Genomic DNA, 22,991 nt, shown 5'->3' on the forward strand with positions numbered 1-22,991 from the left:
CTAACGGCATAAGAAGGTACTGGTACTAGCCTAGTAGTAGTAAGAATAACAAATTGAATTTCAATCCAAAATGTACAGAATATCAGACTACATAACGCCGTTCAGTGTCAACCTGTTTGTCAGCATGGCCGCGGGGGTATTGATGGGTTGGTTTCTGAAAGGTAAATGGCATCGACAATTGACATTACGTGCTTCCTCAGACGGAAAGAGACTTGCGGGTCCCGAGACAGAGGTAAGTCTACCAATTAGGCTACTGTATATTATTGTTTCGCCTTTTACTAAATTCTAGCCTTGGTCAAGTTTAGTAAGAATCTGACGATAAGTCTAACAAGAGATCAAGGAGTATCAAACTACCTCGGATGGGGATAAACCAAAGCTAGTAAAGTATATTATTTCTTTGTGCTAGCAGATAGTTAGGAAAATGTGTACTTATATTAGTTACTGCGATCGTGTGACGTTAGAGTTAGACCTGCAACTAGTACAAGTACCTCATGCGTAATGTCAGGCCTAGTTGCGCGAAAACAACTGAAACCTTGCGCGAAACAGTACAACAGTACACCTGGCTGACAGTAACGGAGTGTAAGTAACGGTGTGCAAACTTAAAACTTAAGTAGACCAAAGGAAAGTATGCGTTATTATTAATGCTAGGCCTTGTTCAACTAAGTTGGCACTGAACAGTGTTGAAATGAAACTGCACAAGAAATATTAAAATGGTAAATTGCAACTATTGGTAGTCATATGACCATGAGCAAAGTTTCCATTTGTGATTCTGGTTGCAGATGAGAGATGCTACACCATCAAATACTGTAGTACCATCAACATGGAGTACCAGGGATCGATGGGTTTTTGCTAGGCTCTGATCTTCATTCAAAAAGGCATAGCATCCTTAGCTTCTATGCAGGTGATACACATGAACATCCACCCCCCCCACCCCTCCAAAATTGTTTCAATTGTTGTCACATATTGATATTTTTTTTGATTCGCTTATCTTTAGGTATCCATACCTGGTGAATCTGGAGCTTACAAAATGGTCTTAGTGGTTAGACAAGATTTAAAAATGGGAAAAGGGAAAGTTGCAGCACAGGTAGGTGAACCAACTGGTATTGTAATAACAAGGAACTCAAGTGCTAGTTTTGTTACAGCTGCATTGGCATAATTTGTTCATACCGTACAGTACATGTAAGAAAAGAACACTGAAAATGTTAGGTCTGATAAAGATGCATGACCATTGATGAAACAAGTTAGAAAACACAAGCAAAACATGCAAACATATCTCTTGTTGGCCTCAAAGTGGTTTGTGCATAGCTGAAAAAATTCTGTCAGGCTCTAAAAGAGGTGCAACTTAGGTACTTTGAATACCTTGATGTTGTTGAAAGATGAGATTGTGATTGGTGGATTTTGCAAAGGTTATACTTTCAATAACATAATGATCTTGTTTCTTGTGCTTCTATTCCATTAATTAGTGCAGCCATGCTGCGGTCGGATGTTACAAGAGAGCTGCATCAGAAAAGCCAGATACGCTCAAGAGATGGGTTAATAATGGTCAGCCTAAAGTAGTGGTGAAGGCACCGGATGAGGATACCTTGTAAGTGATGACATTTCAGAGGTGATGATGTTTATGTTGGTTGTTTGCACCCTACATGAGACAATATTGCACTCACCTGAAACAATCCCAGGATTCATCACAGGATTCAAATTCATCACAGGATTCAAGCTCATCACAGGATGTATATATCCCAGGATTAACCCTAAACCATATGAATCCTGTGATGGGTTTGAATCCTGGGATGAATCCTGGGTTGAATCCTGGAATGGTCCCTGGGATGAGTTTAAATCCTCTTATGAATCCTGGTATAGTTTCAGGTTGGTAATATTGCTCTAGACTCTACAAAAGTAACATTTTACATTATAGTAAACTTAAGCTTCACCTTCATTCTCCTGCCCTTCCTTTGCTTCACCAGTTTATGACTTCAATAGTTTTGCTCTTCCACAATTGTTTTAAGATGAGTTATTAATGGGTGTGACAGACAATATGGCACTTGAATGGACAGGAAATATATTCTACAGTGTTCATTGAAAACCCATCAAGCAACATCGCCTTCCCAAGTGGAGATATGGTTGTTTGAATGTAATGTACTTTTTTTTTTTACCAGATTAGTCTCCCAGAAAGTTGATCATGTAGCTGCTGTGTGATGTCATTTTGGAAGTTCTTCAAAAGCTTTACTTTCCTAAATATAACATTGATGTTGATTTATCCTTGAAATGTGTTATATTTTGAATGTTTCTATTAATGGGAGTCAATAATCTCTTCATATAGAATGTCAACAGTATGCCTGATTAATATAAGAATATTACATTCTCTAAGAGGATTAAATCTACTTCGAACTTTCACTTTAAGTGTCACGACGACGACATTACTAATTCCGCTGTTGCCAGATGCATTTGTAAACTTTAAAACTTGAAATATTTGTTTCTCCACAAAACAAAAGGCAACTACTAAAAGATGTGATACTGACCCAGAGATTTGGTAAACAATTATACAATACAACTAACTGTACTAGAATTTTTTTTTTTTGGGCCAATAGTATAGGCCTTCTGCTATTGACATAGGATAGTAGGATGAACCCTAACAATACCGATATCGTGGGAGCTGCTCGAAGCCTACACTATAGCTCGGAGACACTTCACAATATTCGAAGGAGTATGCAGACCCACACAATAGAGTCACGGTTGGTGGACATATTGAAAGAACAATCGATTCTTCGCAAGCACAGAGGTACGCGGGCCGGTATACAGAATCGGATTAGAAACACTCAATCTCATAATTTCAGCTTTCCTTATGGACTGACAGCAAATGTAAACAGTATTCAGGGAAAGTTTTTACACCTGGAGCAAACTGTTACAAACATGCGAAATCTATGTTTCATTACATTGCAAGAGACGAAACTGCAATCACCGAATAAAGAGTGGCTAAATGAAATCCCTCAGCACTGTGTGCCAGATGAAGCGTTACGCATGGCAAATTACTTTATGTTTCGCCATGACAGACAATTTTCGGCAAATGGCGGTGGATTGATAACGTATATCTCGAAAGACTGGGCAGTGAGCTACCCAAAGGTATGTTGTAGTATTTCAATCCCGGATATTGAGCTTCTTGCCGTGAGAGCCAGGCCACGATACCTCCCCAGCGACATGTCGAATGTAACGATCGTGAATGTATACACCAGGCCGTCATCAAATTTCTCAACTGCAGATAAAGAACTGAAATCAGCAATTACTAAGCTCCAGAAGGAAAACCCACGAACTCACTTCATAATTGCTGGAGATGTCAATCGAGAAAGCATCGCATGTATTGAGACAATGGGTTTCAAGAATCTGGTGAATTTTGCTACTTTCCCTTCGTCCAATTCTGTCCTGGACGCCGTGTATGTCACGGGTGACGTCTACCATGTAAAGAAATCCCACCCGATATCCACATCCGACCACAGCAGTGTCCTACTCATCCCGAAGTACACAGAGAAGCATCGTGCTAAGAAGCAACGACGAAGTAGATCACAGAAGGACTTGTCATTTGATAACGTCAGGAGCATGCAAGAGATGCTTCAAACGACCGACTGGAATGTATTTCGTGAAGGCTGCGATGACCCAGACGAATTAACTGACGCCATTTCAAGTTACATTGGATTCGTCAGCGATGTATGCATACCAATGAAGCAAATAACACCTGCTGAGATGATGAAGCGAATCCCCCCAGACAACAAGATCAAACAACTGGAAAAGCAAAAACAGAAGGCCATCGAGGACAAAGACAACATCTCCAGGAACAGGATGCAGAGGGAAATCAATAAGCACGTAAACAATCTGCGAAGTGACACCTTTGGAGGAATAAAAGGAAACTCTCGTGCATTCTGGGATGTCGTCAAATCCATAAGAGACCCTACTAAAGATGACCAGCCTAGGCGGGTTGATGCAGATTTTGGGAAGGAACTATCCAACTATTTTGGACGGTTTAATGACTCAATATGTAAAGATATACCGTTATACCTACCTGAGAAAAATGAGGGTTGTCATGAACTTGATGTCAATGTGGTAAGGAAACAGTTTGGGAAGGTCAAAAGGGGTGTTGCTTGTGGGTCAGATAAAATTCCGTGGTGGGTTTTTAAATTCTTTTCTTTTGAATTAGCTCCAATATACACATCACTCTTCCAAGAAAGCTTACAACATAGTCAGATCCCTAACCTGTGGAAAACAGCACTAACATCACCTGTACCAAAAGTGGCGAATCCCAAAGATGTGAATGATTTTAGACCAATTGACCTAGCAAGTATTGCTTTTAACAGCATGCAAAGGATCCTCCTGCCACGACTAACTGACAGTATCAATCAATTTGGGGACAAGCGTCAATTCGCCTACAGAAAAGGTGTATCATGTGTAGATGCTGTGCTGTTACTTATCCACGAGGTTGTGTCAGAATTAAATTGCAAGGAAACCACAATAGCAAAGGTGCTTTTCTTAGATTTCTCAAGTGCTTTCAATACCGTCCTACCAAATCAATTAATTACAGATCTGTCAGGTTTTATCACTGAACCATGGCTCCTACACTGGCTTGCTCAGTTCTTAACTGGGTGGTCAAGACACGTTAAATTGGAGAATGGGTTGTCTGATAGGTCAGAGATTAAAGTTGGAGTGCCTCAGGGTGGTCCATTGTCTGCTTTACTCTTCACATTATATACGGATGAAATCAAGTCTGGTGGTCATATCTCAATCACAAAATATGCCGATGACACTGCTATATTATGCAAAATATCCAAGAGTTCATGTGTCAATGATCAGCTGAACTATCAGCAATCAGTCAACGACGTGGTTTCAACATGTGATAGAAAGAATTTGTTGCTAAATGCTAAGAAGTCGAAGGAAATGTGCTTTGCTAACATCAATATAAAACATCAAGGTCTTCTGTCTGCAAGATCACAAGGTGTCACCATACATGAATCTGAGGTAGAACGAACATCAAGAACTGAATACCTAGGAGTATGCATTGATGATAATCTAACGTTCACGCCGCATATCTCGAAAATCTTGAAAAAAGTGTATTATTATGTTTCAAGTCTTGCCTATATTGTGTCATTCTTTAATGAAGGTGCAAGGAAAAATGTGTTCAGCTCCTTTATTCTGCCACATTTACTTTATGCTGTTCCTGTATGGTATCACTTTATATCATCTTCTGACAAGCATAGACTGATGAGATTCCTTAAGTATACTTCACGTATATTGAATGTAAGCCAGCTATTACTGAAGGATCAAGTAAACACAGCTGCAAAGAATGAATTTGTAAGGATGACAAATAAAATTAGAGATGACAAAGATCACCCACTACATGGGCCACTTAATTGTCTGTTGGTGAAAGCTACCAGGAATCTTAGGAACCCTCATATCTTGCCAAAATATAGAATTCAACTTTATAAGAACTCTTTCATCTACCGTGCTGCAATTTACATTCAATTTGGTATTTTGGAACCTTTCATTTAATTTTACTCATTGTTTCACCTAGTTCTAGTAATGTATATAGTTTTAACGCTTTCTTTATGTGCAATCTTTTGAACATCTTATCTATCATGGTTTTCATATTCTTTAATTGTTTCACCTAGTTCTAGTAATGTACATAGTTTTAATGCTTTCTTGATGTGCAATCTTTTGAACATCTTATCTATCATGGTTTTCACATTCTTTAATTGTTTCACCTAGTTCTAGTAATGTACATAGTTTTAATGCTTTCTTGATGTGCAATCTTTTGAACATCTTATCTATCATGGTTTTCACATTCTTTAATTGTTTCACCTAGTTCTAGTAATGTATATAGTTTTAACGCTTTCTTGATGTGCAATCTTTTGAACATCTTATCTATCACGGTTTTCATATTCTTTAATTGTTTCACCTAGTTCTAGTAATGTACATAGTTTTAACGCTTTCTTGATGTGCAATCTTTTGAACATCTTATCTATCACGGTTTTCATATTCTTTAATTGTTTCACCTAGTTCTAGTAATGTATATAGTTTTAACGCTTTCTTGATGTGCAATCTTTTGAACATCTTATCTATCATGGTTTTCATATTCTTTAATTGTTTCACCTAGTTCTAGTAATGTACATAGTTTTAACGCTTTCTTGATGTGCAATCTTTTGAACATCTTATCTATCATGGTTTTCATATTCTTTAATTGTTTCACCTAGTTCTAGTAATGTACATAGTTTTAACGCTTTCTTGTTGTGCAATCTTTTGAACATCTTATCTATCACGGTTTTCATATTCTTTAATTGTTTCACCTAGTTCTAGTAATGTACATAGTTTTAACGCTTTCTTGTTGTGCAATCTTTTGAATATCTTATCTATCACGGTTTTCATATTCTTTAATTGTTTCACCTAGTTCTAGTAATGTACATAGTTTTAACGCTTTCTTGATGTGCAATCTTTTGAATATCTTATCTATCACAGTTTTCATATTCTTTAATTGTTTCACCTAGTTCTAGTAATGTACATAGTTTTAACGCTTTCTTGATGTGCAATCTTTTGAATATCTTATCTATCACAGTTTTCATATTCTTTAATTGTTTCACCTAGTTCTAGTAATGTACATAGTTTTAACGCTTTCTTGATGTGCAATCTTTTGAACATCTTATCTATCATGGTTTTCATATTCTTTAATTGTTTCACCTAGTTCTAGTAATGTACATAGTTTTAATGCTTTCTTGATGTGCAATCTTTTGAACATCTTATCTATCATGGTTTTCACATTCTTTAATTGTTTCACCTAGTTCTAGTAATGTATATAGTTTTAACGCTTTCTTGATGTGCAATCTTTTGAATATCTTATCTATCACAGTTTTCATATTCTTTAATTGTTTCACCTAGTTCTAGTAATGTACATAGTTTTAACGCTTTCTTTATGTGCAATCTTTTGAACATTTTATCTATCATGGTTTTCACATTCTTTAATTGTTTCACCTAGTTCTAGTAATGTATATAGTTTTAATGCTTTCTTGATGTGCAATCTTTTGAACATCTTATCTATCATGGTTTTCATATTCTTTAATTGTTTCACCTAGTTCTAGTAATGTATATAGTTTTAACGCTTTCTTGATGTGCAATCTTTTGAACATCTTATCTATCATGGTTTTCATATTCTTTAATTGTTTCACCTAGTTCTAGTAATGTACATAGTTTTAATGCTTTCTTGATGTGCAATCTTTTGAACATCTTATCTATCATGGTTTTCACATTCTTTAATTGTTTCACCTAGTTCTAGTAATGTATATAGTTTTAACGCTTTCTTGATGTGCAATCTTTTGAATATCTTATCTATCACAGTTTTCATATTCTTTAATTGTTTCACCTAGTTCTAGTAATGTACATAGTTTTAACGCTTTCTTTATGTGCAATCTTTTGAACATTTTATCTATCATGGTTTTCACATTCTTTAATTGTTTCACCTAGTTCTAGTAATGTATATAGTTTTAACGCTTTCTTGATGTGCAATCTTTTGAATATCTTATCTATCACAGTTTTCATATTCTTTAATTGTTTCACCTAGTTCTAGTAATGTACATAGTTTTAACGCTTTCTTGTTGTGCAATCTTTTGAACATCTTATCTATCATGGTTTTCATATTTATTTATTTTTGAGTTTGACATGTGTGCTCCTTTTTATAAATATACTATATTTATACTGGTTTCAATAAATGAAATGAAATGAATATCCTTGGGAGTGGTTATACAGTAACTTATAAACACTTTTAAATTAAATGTGGCAGCTCTGTCTTCCAATTAGCCAATGAATCAAAGGCAATTAGTCATGTTGCCTAAACTTGCATCTTATAAAGAAGAAGACACCGCACTGAAAAGTATGCATTTTTTTTTTTTTTTTTTTTTGTTGATTTTTTTGATTTTTTAATGCAGGATATATTCGTTAGTGTTGAAAGTTTGTGTAGTAGTTTAAAATGTTCTGAAGTTTTGTCTCACTTTAAATGTTTCCTATGTAGATAAACTGCTATACATCTTTGCACTTTAAGTATATAGCACTTTGCCCATTCTTGCATAGCATTTTGCAATGCAATACTGGATCAATTATTCCCTGAAATCTACTGCACTCCAAATTTAAGGTAAATTTGCAGGAATTGTATTATGAGCCTCAGCTCATTTTTCTACTCTACCTTCCAAACTTGATTATATTCTATCCCAATTTTCCTCTCTAACACAGATTTTCGTTGGCTGATCATGCAAGATCTTTAGGTTTAGTAACGACACTTATACAAGATGCAGGAAGGACACAGATAGCTCCAGGATCACGAACAGTTCTAGGTGTCGGTCCAGGTAAGGAATGTTGACTTGATTATTTCAGAAGTGTTGTCTGTTGAGAATTTTAATTCTTCCTGTCCTAAAATTCTACCGTAACAAATCAAATATGGTTTTGGCTTTGACCAAATCATGTAATTTCCAGTCATAACTGTATATCCCATGCCAACTAACTCAGAGACTTATATGGCTACAATCACCTTGCTCAACCTTTTTGTACTATTAATATCTTAGAGAAATTATATTTCGTCACACAGGTGTAATGTAATGTTCTTGTAATTCAATTGTAAAATTTTGTGTTCCATTTCATTATTTTCTGGAAGGGGTTTCTGTGAACTAACATAACGTATGTTTTTTTTTTTTATAAATATTGTAAATTTTACCCAAAATGCTTCTAGTGTTTTTCCACTTTTTTCGTTTCTACAGGCGATGCGGAATCTATTGACAAAGTCACAGGAGAGCTCAAGTTGTTTTGAGGAACTCGTAGTAGTAACGAGTCCTTGCAAAGTTCCGAGTCTTTCGAAGCTCGCCTGGCCGAGAAGCGTTGGATGAGAAGCTACCGGTCATTCCTTGGAATATTACTTCTAATGGTTGACGAGTAAAACGAGAGAAACAATAGATTCCTCCGTTTTTTTCTTCCAATGCTCAAAAACATCTGCAGGCAGTTAGAAACATTGGTCTGCCTGACTAGAGAAATGTGTAGGACAATAAGCTGTGATTGTTCCTGGATTGTTATCAACAGTAGGTAGATGTCGATTCTACAACTACTGGACCCTTAAGATGGCATCGTTTAAGAAACAAGATTTTAAGTATGGATTCTTTATTGCTGTGGATGAATAAGAACATGTTGCAGGCCAGTTTCAGGAATGGATTGCCAATAACCAATGGAGTACATAACAGTTCTCTCTGCATTTATATCTCTTGAGGTTTGCAGTAACAGAAAACATTTGTGTCTTCCATCAGGGATCTTTTTTAAGATAATAATTATGTGATAAGCCAAAAGCTTTTATTTTGTTGAGTTTTGACATTTTCAAAAAAACATTTCAGGAGTATCAACTTTCACTTATCGGCAAAATGTCTGAGATACAGAATATGTTTGTTATTTTAAATAATGCCATTGCTTTTGAAGAGACAATGTTCATTTTGGTGACATATTGCAAAATATCAACAGAGCTAAGTTATTCATCGCTAAAAGGCTGCCAAAGATATCAATTTCAAAGGATAGCTGAGGTGAATTTATTGTTGACATTTACAAGACCATGCAGCCATCCTGGTGGAATTTTCATTCAATTCTTACGTACCGTTTTTGAGATGTACTTTATTTGAAGTTTTGAGCGTTTTCCAACAAAACTGAGCTCTAAGCAAATAAATGTGATATCATAATTGCAAAACTTAAAAGAAGAAAAAAAGTGTTTCTAAAGGCTGATTAAAGAAAGCAAACTTTGGAAAGATACAAAGTTGTTTTGAACTTTGCTTGATTCAAAGAAATGACGACAAAATTCAGGGACAAGGTCAAGAGATTTCTTCTGGTAGCAATGTGACTTGGCAATGCTAAGACCACAAACGTTCTGTTACAGAGTAATCGAGTTGGACTGTTGGTGAGGTTTACTTGATTATTTAGTCTTATCTTTCAGCAATATGATTTGTATCAATGGTTTGATCAGATTCTCCCCAGAAAATGGGGTAGGTCTCGAACCAAAACACACTTCACAGGGAGTAATTTCTCTCACATTTTGCATGTGTGAAAGTTTACTAATCCTGGTAAGTTGGTGGAATAATTCGGAAACACAAAGTTCACACTTTCCTTCTTTCACAGTAGAATATTTTTTTTTTCTTAGCCGTTTCTGTAAATGCTGTAGATTAGAGCGGTAATTTTTTTCTTCTTTTAATGAAATGATTTTACAATTTGAAATTCGGTCATGGAAACTACACTGTCCATCAGAGTAGCTACGTTATGTAAAGACAATGCAAATTTAGGTATAATACTACCATACAATTAAAACTCCCATTGGAGTTGGGTCTTAAAATAAAATAACAATGAGAAAAGGACTGTATTGTGTTGTCCTTTACTCTCTTTTGTTCTATTTCTTTCTAGGTCTGTGTGTTTTCAGTATTTTTACAGAATGGCCCTGAATTTTAATCTTGGACATTTTCAATATTACAGATTCAAAACTTTCTTCAGAATACCAGGCTATGGCCTCCATAAATTTACCATCCTGCTGGTCTCGGGGTAATACATATTCATAATAGTCTTACCTTTAGGAGACCTGAGGGAAATAATCAAGGGGTCCAAAGGTCGAGGGGACCTCTAAGGTCAAGGAAACCACCACAGTCAAGGGGACTGAAGGTCTAGAGGCCTTGTCTGCAAAACCGTTTATAAGGTGGGTGTTTAATACAGCACTGATACTGATTTTTCCAAAATGTACCTTGTCCAGTCACATTTAGTTAGTCAATAGAAGGATTCAATACATGTCAGAAAAATTTTGTTTTTCTAAACAAATTTTTATTACAAATGATCTGTTATCCTTCTCCTTTGTCACATATGCGTCCATCATTCAAAACAAAAAGAGAAAAACAGAAGAAGATACATACAGGAGTACTATTAGATAAGGGCAGAAAATAAACCCAAATTAATAAAATAGTACAAACTACAATAGAAGGATGTTTGATTCCAATAACAATTGACAATTTGATTCCAATGTTCAAATCATTCATTAACCAACAAGGGAGGGGCATGTTGGCCAACTTCCCACATCCCCTTCTCACCACTCCCCCCCCCCACTTCCGTCACATTGAAATTACTTTGACCATGATCACACAGTTTACATATTATAGTATTTGTTTAATCTGGAAGATATATTAAACTGTAAGTAGGCTACACTGGAACTCCACTAACAATAACATTTTCTTAAGCACATTATACAAATGAAAATACATTTGCTCTTTATCCCATATTTCCCTGGCTCCCCCCCCCCAAATTGACTACAAGGCTGTAGCCCCCACCGATACCTCCCCCCCCCCGATACCTCCCCCTCTCCTTAAGCCTGATTATCAGGGTTTGCTTCCCAATTTATAAATGATATGGCAACTTTTCCTGGATCCTTAGATCTAAATTTAACGACGAATTTTCAGTTTTCATACAATTTTGTTTGTGTCCCACATTTCCTTTAGTGTGCTGTTTCATTAATGTTTGTGACTGTTTTACTTCATTTTCTCTCCAGAAAATACAGAATATATTACTGTCTGATCCGCCCATCATTGTATTTACTTCTCAGTCGGTCATTCAATTTTTGATCAAACTAATATAAAATCATAAATTATAAACGATAGAAATGAGCAAAGAAATTTTGAGGGCTAGAACCAGTGACCTTGGCCAGGGGGGGTAGGAGCCGGGGTCACTGGGGGGCATGTTTCCCCACTTTTTTCCAAAATAGCAAATGTGCACTCTACTGGCTAATAAAATGTGCCACTTTGATGAAGAACTGTCTTTTGGATATCTTAAGCGTTTGTTAATTTTAATATTTTATTTTAATTATTTATTTTTAGTCTGTACATGCTATTTTTACGGTAGCACGGTTAAAAATAAACCATCTCAATAAATAGCATTTTGATAGCATACTAACACATCATAAATATTTAAGTGATATGGCCGGTGTGTAACGGTTTATAGCATAACGAGTGGTGGTTGTGGACTGAGAAAGTGCCCCCCCTCCTCACTTTTTGGAAGCTTCCTAGCCCCCTGATCACGACCACAAAACTAAGATCTGAAAAGCACAGTTGATAGAGAACAAGGCTTGTCATCCTGAAGGCACCGGTTCAAATATCCAACCTAGCCATAACAATTCTTTCTTTCTTTCTGCTAAAGAACTATAAAACCTATTATCTGTCAATCCATTTGACTAGGAACAAACAAAGTCCATAGTACACCCTACTAATGTGCCATGGATAATCTCACGTTGAACATGGTTGACGTCTTTTATCCGCATTTCTCAATTTCTTACAAAATAGATAAAAACTATTCCATTGATGATGATGATGTGTTTAATATTTCACAATCCTGGCATTTCCTCTAAAGCTCTGGAAGACATAATTGAAGACGTAACAGTAATATCAAATGCTATACACCTTCCTACTCGACATGTAACCACGGAAACGATTCAGAGCAATTACTACACTTAACCATATAAAAACTTTCAATCCTAAAAATGGGACCATTTTCTTACAAAAAAGTTTTAGCAAGACTCAGGGTTTTCACCATCAATTTCCAGAAAAAAAGGGACAATTTTCTTCTGCATTATTATTATTAATAAGCTCTTTTGCAACAGATGACATAAAAGTGTCTTCATTCCCTTTTTGAGATGAAAAATAAGAACCAAAAAAAATTGCCTTTTCACTTTCCTATACATAAGATGTTCGGGCATCATCATCTGCGATTAAGCTTTCTAACATCATTCTTTCAGCTGGCTTCAAACCTTGATTCTTACTTAAAATGCATTGCAGACCAAACTTTTAGAGATGAAAGTTAATAGACTGGTTTATTAAACATCGATTCAAGTCTTTCCAAAGTGACTATGATACACGACTGATATGTTTTAAGTTATTGGTTCACTCAGTAAAGAAATGTACATGTTGCATCATTTGAATTTTGACCTAGTCATCACAAACTTTAACAAATCACGACATTACCAGCGATAACATTTGAAAGGCAAAATTCCTACCCCACACACCCTCCACCCCTGCCACACTGTACAACAGGACTGCCTACACTTGAGGCCCTACCTTATGCTTGCCAAATAGCACAACATGTTGCCGAGATGTGAACCCTGACCAACCCAATCCCCCCCCTCCTCCCCACCACCCCAAAAGATAAATGTAGATTTGAGTGAAGATGGACCCGATCATTTTCCCTTTCTTTTTGACATTGTCATAGGTCTCTGGTTTATTATATTTCGTCGACATGAAACTTTCTGTAATTCTATCTTAGCGTATAGTTTAATTTCAAGGCTAGTTGAGAGGTAGATGATAAAACTGTATGAGTTCACTAACTATGAGTGGTAACTTTGCGATACTAAGAGCAGAAGTGTTCTTTTTAAAGGACGGGGGTAATGACGATCCCTATGATGTTGCACTGTGGTTTACTTATATCCAAATTATACATGTCAATGTTGGGAGTCAAAAATGGTCGAAGCAAGGAAAAACTTCCCTAACTTCGTTCATGCGTTGAAGTCTACTGGAAAATATTGGTACTTGGGCGAAATAATTCCCCCCAAAAAAAGAGTCTCCGAGAACAAATTTTCGCATTTTCTTGTTTCACTAAGGCAATTTTACCGTTTATGTTCAGGCTCTTTAGATTATAATTGCATTTGAAGAAGTGTTTACAATTTGACTCACAAAACACTGCTACTATAGTGTCTATCGGTGCAGCTACATATGTACAACACAGTACGAAAATTTAGGGGACACACAAAGTTGCCGTACACCACATATAACATCTTCAGGGTAAATTTTTAATGGTCGTCAGAGACGACCAAGTTTCTTTCAGGACAACTACAATCAACTTTGGAGGTCGTCTCACAAAAGAAACTCAGATTGCATCGTGATACATTGTTATCGCCCCCCATCGCTTAACCGAAATAATACCATAATAACGGAAGGTCAATGATCCACCCGAATGGGAGTTCTACTGGTCCAAAGCTGGTGTTCTATACTTCTATCTTATAAAACCTACACCTCTCTCCTACAGTGTACAAACTGATCATCCTTTGTTAGTTTACTACATTTCTTCGGACGACCGAATTGACTGTTCGGAAGAAAACAAATGGTACGGTCTTATTGTCCTCCAGCAAAAACTCCATTATAATTTGCCCTGAGCAGCATCATCATAGCAAAGACAGATATAAAATCTTTCACCGGCACCAAATAACGATACCAACAGAAACAACAAACAAACAAAAGACATTCCTGGATCTCGTTACGGTAACTCTTGACACAACGGACAATCCAAGGACAAATGAGAGCTTCAATGCCTATATATTTGCTGCTTTGAACAAAATTCTTTCCAGGTGTGCACCTCTTCTTCCATGTGACACACAGAAAGGCTTAAAATTTGAGTGGAAATTTTCTTTCTGGCTCCAACCTTATGTCTTCAATTACTAGATGTTAAGTCAACTTGTCCGTTCAAAACCACCTGGGAGTCGTTGATTATGCTGCGTCCCGAGGGAAATGCTCGTCAAATATTTCAACTTATTGACGGACGTACTGACAGCTTTCCAATTTCGCGGCGAATCCAGTATTGGTGTATTGACTTTCAAACTTCTCTGAATGTTTAATACAGATTAAAAAAGAAATTTGCATGAAGAAGTCAGGTTGCAATGGAAACTTGCTGGGGTAGGGTGAGGTGAGGGGGGTGTGGGTATAGTAATCTATAGCTTAACACATCATGAACAAGTAACTTATATTTTGCAGATTGAAACTTCACACACCATTTCAAAGAAAATGAAACCTCAATTATTGCCAAGAAACTCAGATCAGTTTTTGAGTGGACCAAAAAAAAACCTTTGACGTGAAGGGACAAATAGCCACTTTCTTGTTTCGTTCTATTCTCGTCCACTTTAAGACCATCTTTTAAGATTCTTCCACTAACAATCTGTCCTCATCTTCCAAAGAGTAAAAAAAATTCTCCTCCTAAAATGATAAAAGAGCCTAAAAAAAAACTTGTCACAGATTTGGTAATAATTCTTGTTTACTCTGGAGCAACTCTGACAGTTCTTTCAAAGATTCTTGGTAACTCTCGGAGACTGTCGCCCACAGTTCTGATTCACCTTCGGCAAACTCTTCACTCTACGACAGAAAAAAGAAAAAGAAAAGCATATCAAATTCATACGTAAACCTGTCAAGTCGTAAAACTGATGGATACTTCCAAGGAATTTTCCTGGAAAAATGGAAGGCAGATTTATCATTTTTTTGCATCGCTTCCAAATGAGGCCCTCCCCTTACAACCATCTCCTGTTCTGCAAATTTGATAACCTTTAATGCTACCGAATTTAACTTCCAACTTTTTATTTCTAGCTGGAAATGCTTATCTTTAAGCTGTACTGAGGGGTACTACATAGAAACAGAAACAAAAGCTGTTATATCACTAACCTGATCCCTAGAATATGTCAAGGTTAGCTGGTTCTTGTCCAGTGACTTTGCATTAGACTCTAGTTCCCTTATAGCAGTCTGCAATCCTGCGATAATCTGGCCAATATCCTCTACCATAGATTGAAATGTGCCGATGCACTCTGGCTGTTAGGGTCAAAAGAGAATAGAATGCAATAAAACCAAAAGCAGACTGACTTTAGCAGCGAAAAGGAAACTTGGAAAAATAAAACCTGGAAACATTTCCCTGCCATTTTTTACATTTGAATTGAACAGAATTGGGTGTGAGCTTTATTCAAATAGTATGTAAGGTTCTGTGGCTTCAGGAAGGGGGTTGGGTGGGGGGAGGGTTGGTTGGGGTGGATAAGAAAGGCACCCTAAGGAAAGAAAGGATTAACAGGGATCTATTCAAGCTTAAACTTGAAAATTCCCAAAGCTGGATAAGATTACAGTTAGCTTTAAACAACTACATTGTGATTGCAACAGCAACATCTTAACTTAGATCTACTTGTTGAGGTTTTTCAAGTACATCCAGATCACATAGAATTATGAAACAGGCTTTAATCTGGGGCATGAGAAGGGAAATAAGAGGGGACTTCAAAGGGTGTTCACTATTTCTAGAGGGGCGGGGGGGGGGGGGGTAAAAGGTATATATATATTTATATACTAGGATGAAATAACGTGTAAAAGTAAGTTGGCCTGACGTTTCGATCCTAGCAGGATCTTCTTCAAAGGCTAAATGACAAGTAACAGTAACAGAAGGGACAAAACCACATACAAAATACAGACAGGTTAATGAGCAAGGTGAACACAAAGAGATGGATGAAAGGGGATTAGTAGACAAGGGATGGAGAGAAGAAAGAAGGAAACCAACAGGGGAAGAGGAGAGGTAGGAGATAAACAGTGGAGGGGATTAAGGGAAGGGGATAGGGAATAAACTGGAGAAGGACAAAGACAGAAAGGTGTGGAGAAAAAAGATGAAATAAAAGATGAAATAACATCTGCATGTGTGCATCATTCGTGAAACTTAAGTAGATCGTTTGCAATGATACCAACATCAGACATGACTTCAGCAATCTTACCAATGGTTTCGGTGTGTTTTTCTTCTTCTTGTTTCTCTTTGATATTTTGTTCTTCAGTCCCGATAGATTTCTACATGCAATACCCAACAGATAAACCAGGTAGACCGACGTCTGAAAAATCAATCAATCAATACTGCAATAAATCTACTAATCAAATTGAGAAATTGATTTCACACCTCTACAAGCTTTCACAGCTATTAATTATATAAGAATTGGGGGCAATCAAATCAAATATGATGGGGCAATAAAAATGTGCAAAACAGATGACAAGGAACTTAACTACTCTGACATACGCTCTTTATTTGGCTACATTACATCATTAAACGACAACAACCAGGCGGTTGAACTTCTACAAAATGAATGCCGATGGAAACCGTCACAAGAGAAAAGGCTCTTGGGTACCCTTGTGGTTAAAATAGATTGATCACTGGGTACCCATTGATTCGACGTAATGAACAAAATTTAACCGAAAGTGGAGCACAATGTTTTAACCAAATGTATCTTTGTTATATTAATTTCTGGTCCAACTAGACACAGTTTTACACTGGGCAGTAATTTTGAGGGTCAATCTCCCCAGATTCCCGGGTACCAGTTCCTATCGCAATTAAGAAGGCACACCCCAAGCATTTAGAGCAAATTGCTAACAGTTATCAAAAGAACTATTCCGGACGCTGTGACCATTCAAATTATTTCCGGACCTTCAGGAACGGTCAAAATGAGACAATTATAAGGCTGTGCATGTGCTGGCAAAATGTTTTGAGGGCGGCATTAACGTCGTTCTTGGGGAGATGAGATTAAACGACGACCAAGTTTGGCATTTCTTTGCATGCGGGGGCAAGTCTGACAACCGGTAAAGACGGTCGCTAAATATTCAAGAAGAGTACCTCTGTAAGTAGAGTTAGTTCTGTCAGGACTTCTCTGTCCAGGACTCTCTTCTCCCCGTCGTCTCTGACAAGGCCTCTTCTGCTTCTTTTTAAGGATTCTGGGAGAGACAGATATCAGGATACGACATGGATAGTGGATACGACATGAAAAGCAGGGGTACCTTGTTTTACACCATAGATTGGGATTCTCTTCGTAATAGTTGGCACAGCTCTGTGGTGAAATACTTTTGTGAAAGGTAAACTTCATTACGATCATTGAAAAGGACGTCAGGCAGGGGTGTGTAGCGGTACAAAAGCCATGCCGACAAATTAATAAAAATTTCCTTTTAAAGTTAGGACAACAATATTGAAAGTGTGCTCTTTTTCACTGCTTTAATTAATTATATCTTTATTACACCCATATGAACTTGTTTAATGGTGCATTATAATAATGCCATCTTTTCAAATTAGCCACTGTTCACGGATGTCTGTGCTTGTGAAGACAGAGAAAACATTACAGAAAAGATTCCAAAGAGCTGCATGTGAACTATTGAGCCTGTCAATCAAACATTTCCAACTGTTTACATTGTTAGCGGATTTGCCACTTCTTGGATTAAACTAATACTTCATAATGAAATCAAAAGTGATATTTTTTATCCTTTCTGATAATATTCCACTGGTCAAAAAATAAAGCTCTGTCTCTCTTACCTTGCAGAGTATTCTTAAGTTTCTCACAATGTTTACAAAAACTGTCCTGAATTGACTGTGATGATTCATCTGAAATATGAGGGGGAAAAAAACTTTTTTCCAAATTGATTGATAATTATCCCAGTCGGTTTGTCATTGTTCATTTACTAACAAGTAAAACAAACACAGAGAAACATGGTCTTGATGAATTTGAAGTTGGAACAGACTGATTATAGCCAACAAATAATATGTGCCATGCTAATAATATATAAGCATGGGCTAAGAGCATGATCAACAATACCATTGGCAGGATCACAATCATTACATGCAGCCCAATGGCGGAGAGTGACAATGGAAAGGAGGTTACATGGCTTTAAAATTCTACCTGAACATATATGCTTAGGATTAATTCTTGTTTCATTTAACGCAAGTAAGGGGACTGCCATCAAATTAAGGGAACCACATGAAAATTGTGATTTTTGGTTGCGGGAACAGCTGGTTTGGCGAGAATAAACTTAAAAATAAATAATTTTTGAATTTAAAGTCACAAACTAAACCCAAAAACTTTTGCTGCAAGAGAAGAGAACTCATCAGGGTTAACTTCATGCTAAGGGACATACCAATAATAAAGTAAAATGAAAGTGTCATACCAGTAAAATTAACTAAAACATAGCAAGCAAGTACAATCATAACAGTTGTTCTGGATAACAACATTGAAGTCATCTGGATCAAGATTATATGCTCAGTGGGGTACCACACTTGTCTTCAACGCATCTTCAAAATCGAGTAAAGATGTATTTCAATGGCACTGATTTTCCAAGAATAATTGCAAAATTGAAGAAAGATCAGGCCAGACGTAAAAGTATTTATCTAGGCTGTTAATTTTGGTCGTTGAGAAAAAGATATTACAAGTAGCATGCATCTGAACATTGCTGTTGTCCATATTCAAATAGTATAAATAAAGATGCAGGATGCCATGTCATTGACACTTGGGACTCAAACCACTAATCCTGCTCTTCACTAGCAGCAACTGTTCAACTTTTCAAAGAAGTTGTTCAAAGGATAGTTATTTATGAAAGTTTATCTTTTCTTTCCCTAACGACTGATATGCCAACAACAGCAACAGTGATGATAAAAACATATATAACTTTGTAAGATCAACATTCATATTTGAAATTGAAGGGTTGCTGAGACTCGCTTCAAATCAATCCTCCTACCTGCGACGGCCTCGTTGATCTTGTACGATTCCTGCACCAGGTGAAAGCTAAGGGCCATAACGGTGCCCAGATTGCCATCCAAATATTCTATTGTCAAGGGAGTGGGTGGTCCCTGAATGGGAAACTGGAGTCAAAAAAGCCAAGAAAGAATTCTGTAACATTTCTCTAAAAGGAACTCGCAAAATACTCCAACAATTACACGATATAAAGAAGAAACGAACGTGATACATAAGTTGTGCAAGCCATGGCAGGGATTGCCCTTTCTTATTTTCTCAGTAAAATGACCCAAAAAATATTGGACTCTGTGACAGTTTTCTCCGATCGGTATTGCACGGTAATTGGATAGGTATTTACTTATGTCTCTGAGAGACCCCCCACAAACAAATCTGCATATTTACATTGGACCATTTTACAAAAAAAATTTACAACACAAAAATAAATGAACAAATTCACTAAAAAGGAACAGCTAAGTACTAAACCCCTAGCAATATCTTAAAACAGCTTGGTATTCTTGTTCCTTGTTCTGGACATCATTTTTTTTGGGGGGGGGTGGATTGGGGAGGAGGAGGAGAGGGGACAGTGGTCGTTCTTAGACAGAAAAGTGGTAATAAGTTTCTTTGAATACCTAACTAGTATGGTACTTTGTATGCTTTAAATCTGTACTTCAGTGAGGATGATGAATTTGGGGAGGAGGAGGGGGGAGCAAGAGGTCTATCTGTGTCCCTTTGGGAGGGGAATCATAGGAGCAGGTGCTCTTGGCACAGTGGAGTAAGGATCCGGATACAGAGAGAGAGAGAGAGAGAGAGAGAGAGAAAGGTATTTTTTAATAAAGAAGACTTCATGATAATAAGAATCTTACTTTCTGCCTTGTCTCTTGATCTTTGCTACAAGCTTGCAGAAGGTCCTCAAAGTTTTGCAGCAGGGATTTTCCACTCTCTTTGGCGTTGTAGTTATCCCCTTTGTTATCGACTACGTTCTTCTCCCTGTTATTTTGTGATTCCGTCAGTGCGTGGGTGGACGTCTGCGGCTGCAGGTCTATCGATACTGCCAATAATCTTAACAGGTAATCTCTCAGTTTCACCCAAGAAGTCTCTTGTCTCAATGATACAGCTTTGTCATCAGCGCTCATTTGCCTGAAGAATGAGGGACGTGAATACCGAGATGAAAGGATTGGCAACGTTTTACAAAAAACTGTCTTCAAGTTGCACTTCTTGCGGTGAGGAGGAGGGAGGGGGAGGGGCAGTTCTGGGCATCCTCTATATGATCAGCTTACTGTTCACATTACTTTGCACTTTTGTCCAGGAGGACAACCATGTATACTTCTGGGGCAGGGGAGGGGATTTCAGCCCACTCCAGAAAAAAATCAGCCCCACCACCACCCCCCCCCCCCCTCACTGGCAGACAGAATATTATAACAACAACGAGTCCTATTGTACAGTACATATTGTTTCAAAAGTTGCAAAATATAGCACCATTTTGCATCTAAGCACCCCCCTCCAGTTTTACAAAATTCTTTATACATCCCTCCTCTTCTTACACCAATCCCCCAGGATGACTTCAGACCATAGCCCTCCAGCATTACAAAGAAAAAGAAAGGTGGTTGCACCCTTGAACGTTACTCACCTATGTGGAGGATTCCAAGACACCATGATATTAAGATCTCGCTGATCAGTCACCTTGTCCCACTCTGCTGTGCCTAACCAGGAGGAAAATTACAAAAATTTTCATTGCTTCAAAAAAAAAATGAAATCCATTTTACTTATTATTATCATTAAGTAGTGATTCTTTCTTGATTGCATTTTTTTCCTTTGTTCTTTTTTCTTTTCTTCTTCCTCTCACTTATCCTTTGTATTCTTTCGTTTGATGTTTTTGTAAAGGGGCGAACTGCTCGTAAAAAGCTCTGCTTCTTCAGTCCTCCTCCCCCTCCTTGTAATTTAACTATTCACCATTGTATTTATATTATGTGGAAATAAATCAAACTCAAATAGAATGTGAAATGTTAGGTATACAGGAATTCTGGCTGTCTCCACCTTATCAGGCTAACTTGTAAGGGTATGTATCCGATAGAGAATGCATTCCATGAAGAAAAGAACACACTTCCTTCGCAAATATATATCCGTCACAAGGAAGAGCAATTTCCTATGGATGTATCCTAGCAGGCAAGTGGATAATTGGGGTGCTGTATCAAACAGTTCGATTAATTATGCAAAACAAACTTAGCAGAGAATTCTCCACAACAGAATAATAAGTATGCTGCACTAGCACAGGAACTAGCACAGGGCTAGAGGTGACCCTCTTTACATCACTTGTTCAAAAAGGGGGTTGGTAATTACCTTGATCGTATCACTTACCCTTCCCTCCCCTCAACCCACCCCCATTCTCCCCCTGCCATCCTCCAAAAACATACCCAAACCATACTTTGTCAGCAACCCCTCATTTTCCATGACCAATCTGAACTCAATTGACTGGAAAATACTGTTACTTGTTACCAATAACACGTTTGCCATTTCAGATATGAAAACTACGGTGTCCTGGATGACAAATCTACCTTGACTTGGTTAAGCCATTGTTTGATTTATTGGTATTCCATAGACTTCCCATACCACCTACTAATGACCAATAGACCACAGCACTCATAGAAAACAACAAACAACACATCTGACAGACTGACTGTCTGTCTGTCTGTCTGACTGACTGACTGGCTGACTGACTGACTGACGGCAATAATATCATTAATAATCCATATGTTAGATTTGTGTAACAAAATATGTCATGATTTTTGTTCACTCTCATATTCTTCACTAAATCCCTATTGAGATATTGCAGTAGCCAATCAACTCATAATGAAATTAAGTACAATGAAAGGAAAGACATCAGAAGGGTTAAGATTTGGATACACGATAATGGAAAATGGCAGTAGACAGTGTAAAGGGGCCTACCTTGACTTGGGTCAATCTCCATATTGCGTACAAATTCTGTGAAGGATTTGCCTTCTCTGTATCAAGAAAAGTAAAAATGATATTAGGTACAATCAAAGTTTTTCTCATAAAAAAAAAAAACTATTTCATAAAGGAATACTAAAAGTCTGAGGATTACATCAACATTTTTATTTAGGGACAGAAAGCCAGAAAGACAAATGAAAGATTTCCTTCTGTTTTATCCAAACAAACTTTCCCTAAATGTATCTGCACATCATCGAACACCGGTAAACTCAAGTAATTTCACTCCATAACCTGGATCAAAGTATTTCCTTATAAAAAAATAATTTAAGAAAGTATTCCTAACAGTTTGAGGATTACATCAACCATTTTGGCAAAAAAAAATCATTTGTTGCCATGGTTGTCATGGCAATACCCAAGCTGCAAATACAGGGACAGAAAGCCAGAAGAAAAAATTAAGGAGTTCCTTCTGTTTTACCCAAAACGTTTTACTTAAATAAACCTGCACATCAACTAATACAGGTAAATGTTATCCATGTTAACTAAAGTAATATATCAATTTTGAATAACTTTACGCCTTGGCCAAGAATAAAGAAGTCATCTTCTGCTTAAGTGAAAGTATCATTTCAGCCATTTTTGAAGACTACCACCCTTCTATTCCCCAGCCTACACTGCCCCTTCCTGCTTCCCCAAACCTTCGATAAAATATTCAAAC

At 37.1% G+C, this 22,991-nt stretch overlaps 2 protein-coding genes across 2 annotated transcripts in view; one reads left to right on the forward strand and one right to left on the reverse strand.

Annotated features, from left to right (window-relative positions):
• LOC139980636 (peptidyl-tRNA hydrolase 2, mitochondrial-like) lies at positions 1-13,219 on the forward strand. The gene is made up of 5 exons (XM_071992430.1): positions 1-232; positions 995-1,084; positions 1,464-1,585; positions 8,254-8,366; positions 8,775-13,219. Exons 1-5 carry the CDS (start codon positions 71-73, stop codon positions 8,822-8,824), a joined length of 537 nt encoding a protein of 178 aa, XP_071848531.1. The 5' UTR covers positions 1-70; the 3' UTR covers positions 8,825-13,219.
• Positions 11,916-22,991, reverse strand: part of LOC139980624 (N-alpha-acetyltransferase 25, NatB auxiliary subunit-like) — a 27,169-nt gene continuing 16,093 nt past the window's right edge. The window contains exons 16-24 of the mRNA XM_071992411.1: positions 22,277-22,332; positions 20,961-21,033; positions 20,197-20,470; positions 19,338-19,461; positions 18,142-18,210; positions 17,455-17,552; positions 16,571-16,681; positions 15,492-15,635; positions 11,916-15,188 (exon numbers count right to left, since the gene is read on the reverse strand). Coding sequence (XP_071848512.1) covers positions 15,066-15,188; positions 15,492-15,635; positions 16,571-16,681; positions 17,455-17,552; positions 18,142-18,210; positions 19,338-19,461; positions 20,197-20,470; positions 20,961-21,033; positions 22,277-22,332 — 1,072 coding nt within the window. The 3' untranslated portion in view covers positions 11,916-15,065. The remainder of the gene's footprint in view (positions 15,189-15,491; positions 15,636-16,570; positions 16,682-17,454; positions 17,553-18,141; positions 18,211-19,337; positions 19,462-20,196; positions 20,471-20,960; positions 21,034-22,276; positions 22,333-22,991) is intronic.

The sequence above is a fragment of the Apostichopus japonicus genome, chromosome 15 (assembly GCF_037975245.1).
Source record: "Apostichopus japonicus isolate 1M-3 chromosome 15, ASM3797524v1, whole genome shotgun sequence".
Lineage (NCBI taxonomy): Eukaryota > Metazoa > Echinodermata > Holothuroidea > Aspidochirotida > Stichopodidae > Apostichopus > Apostichopus japonicus.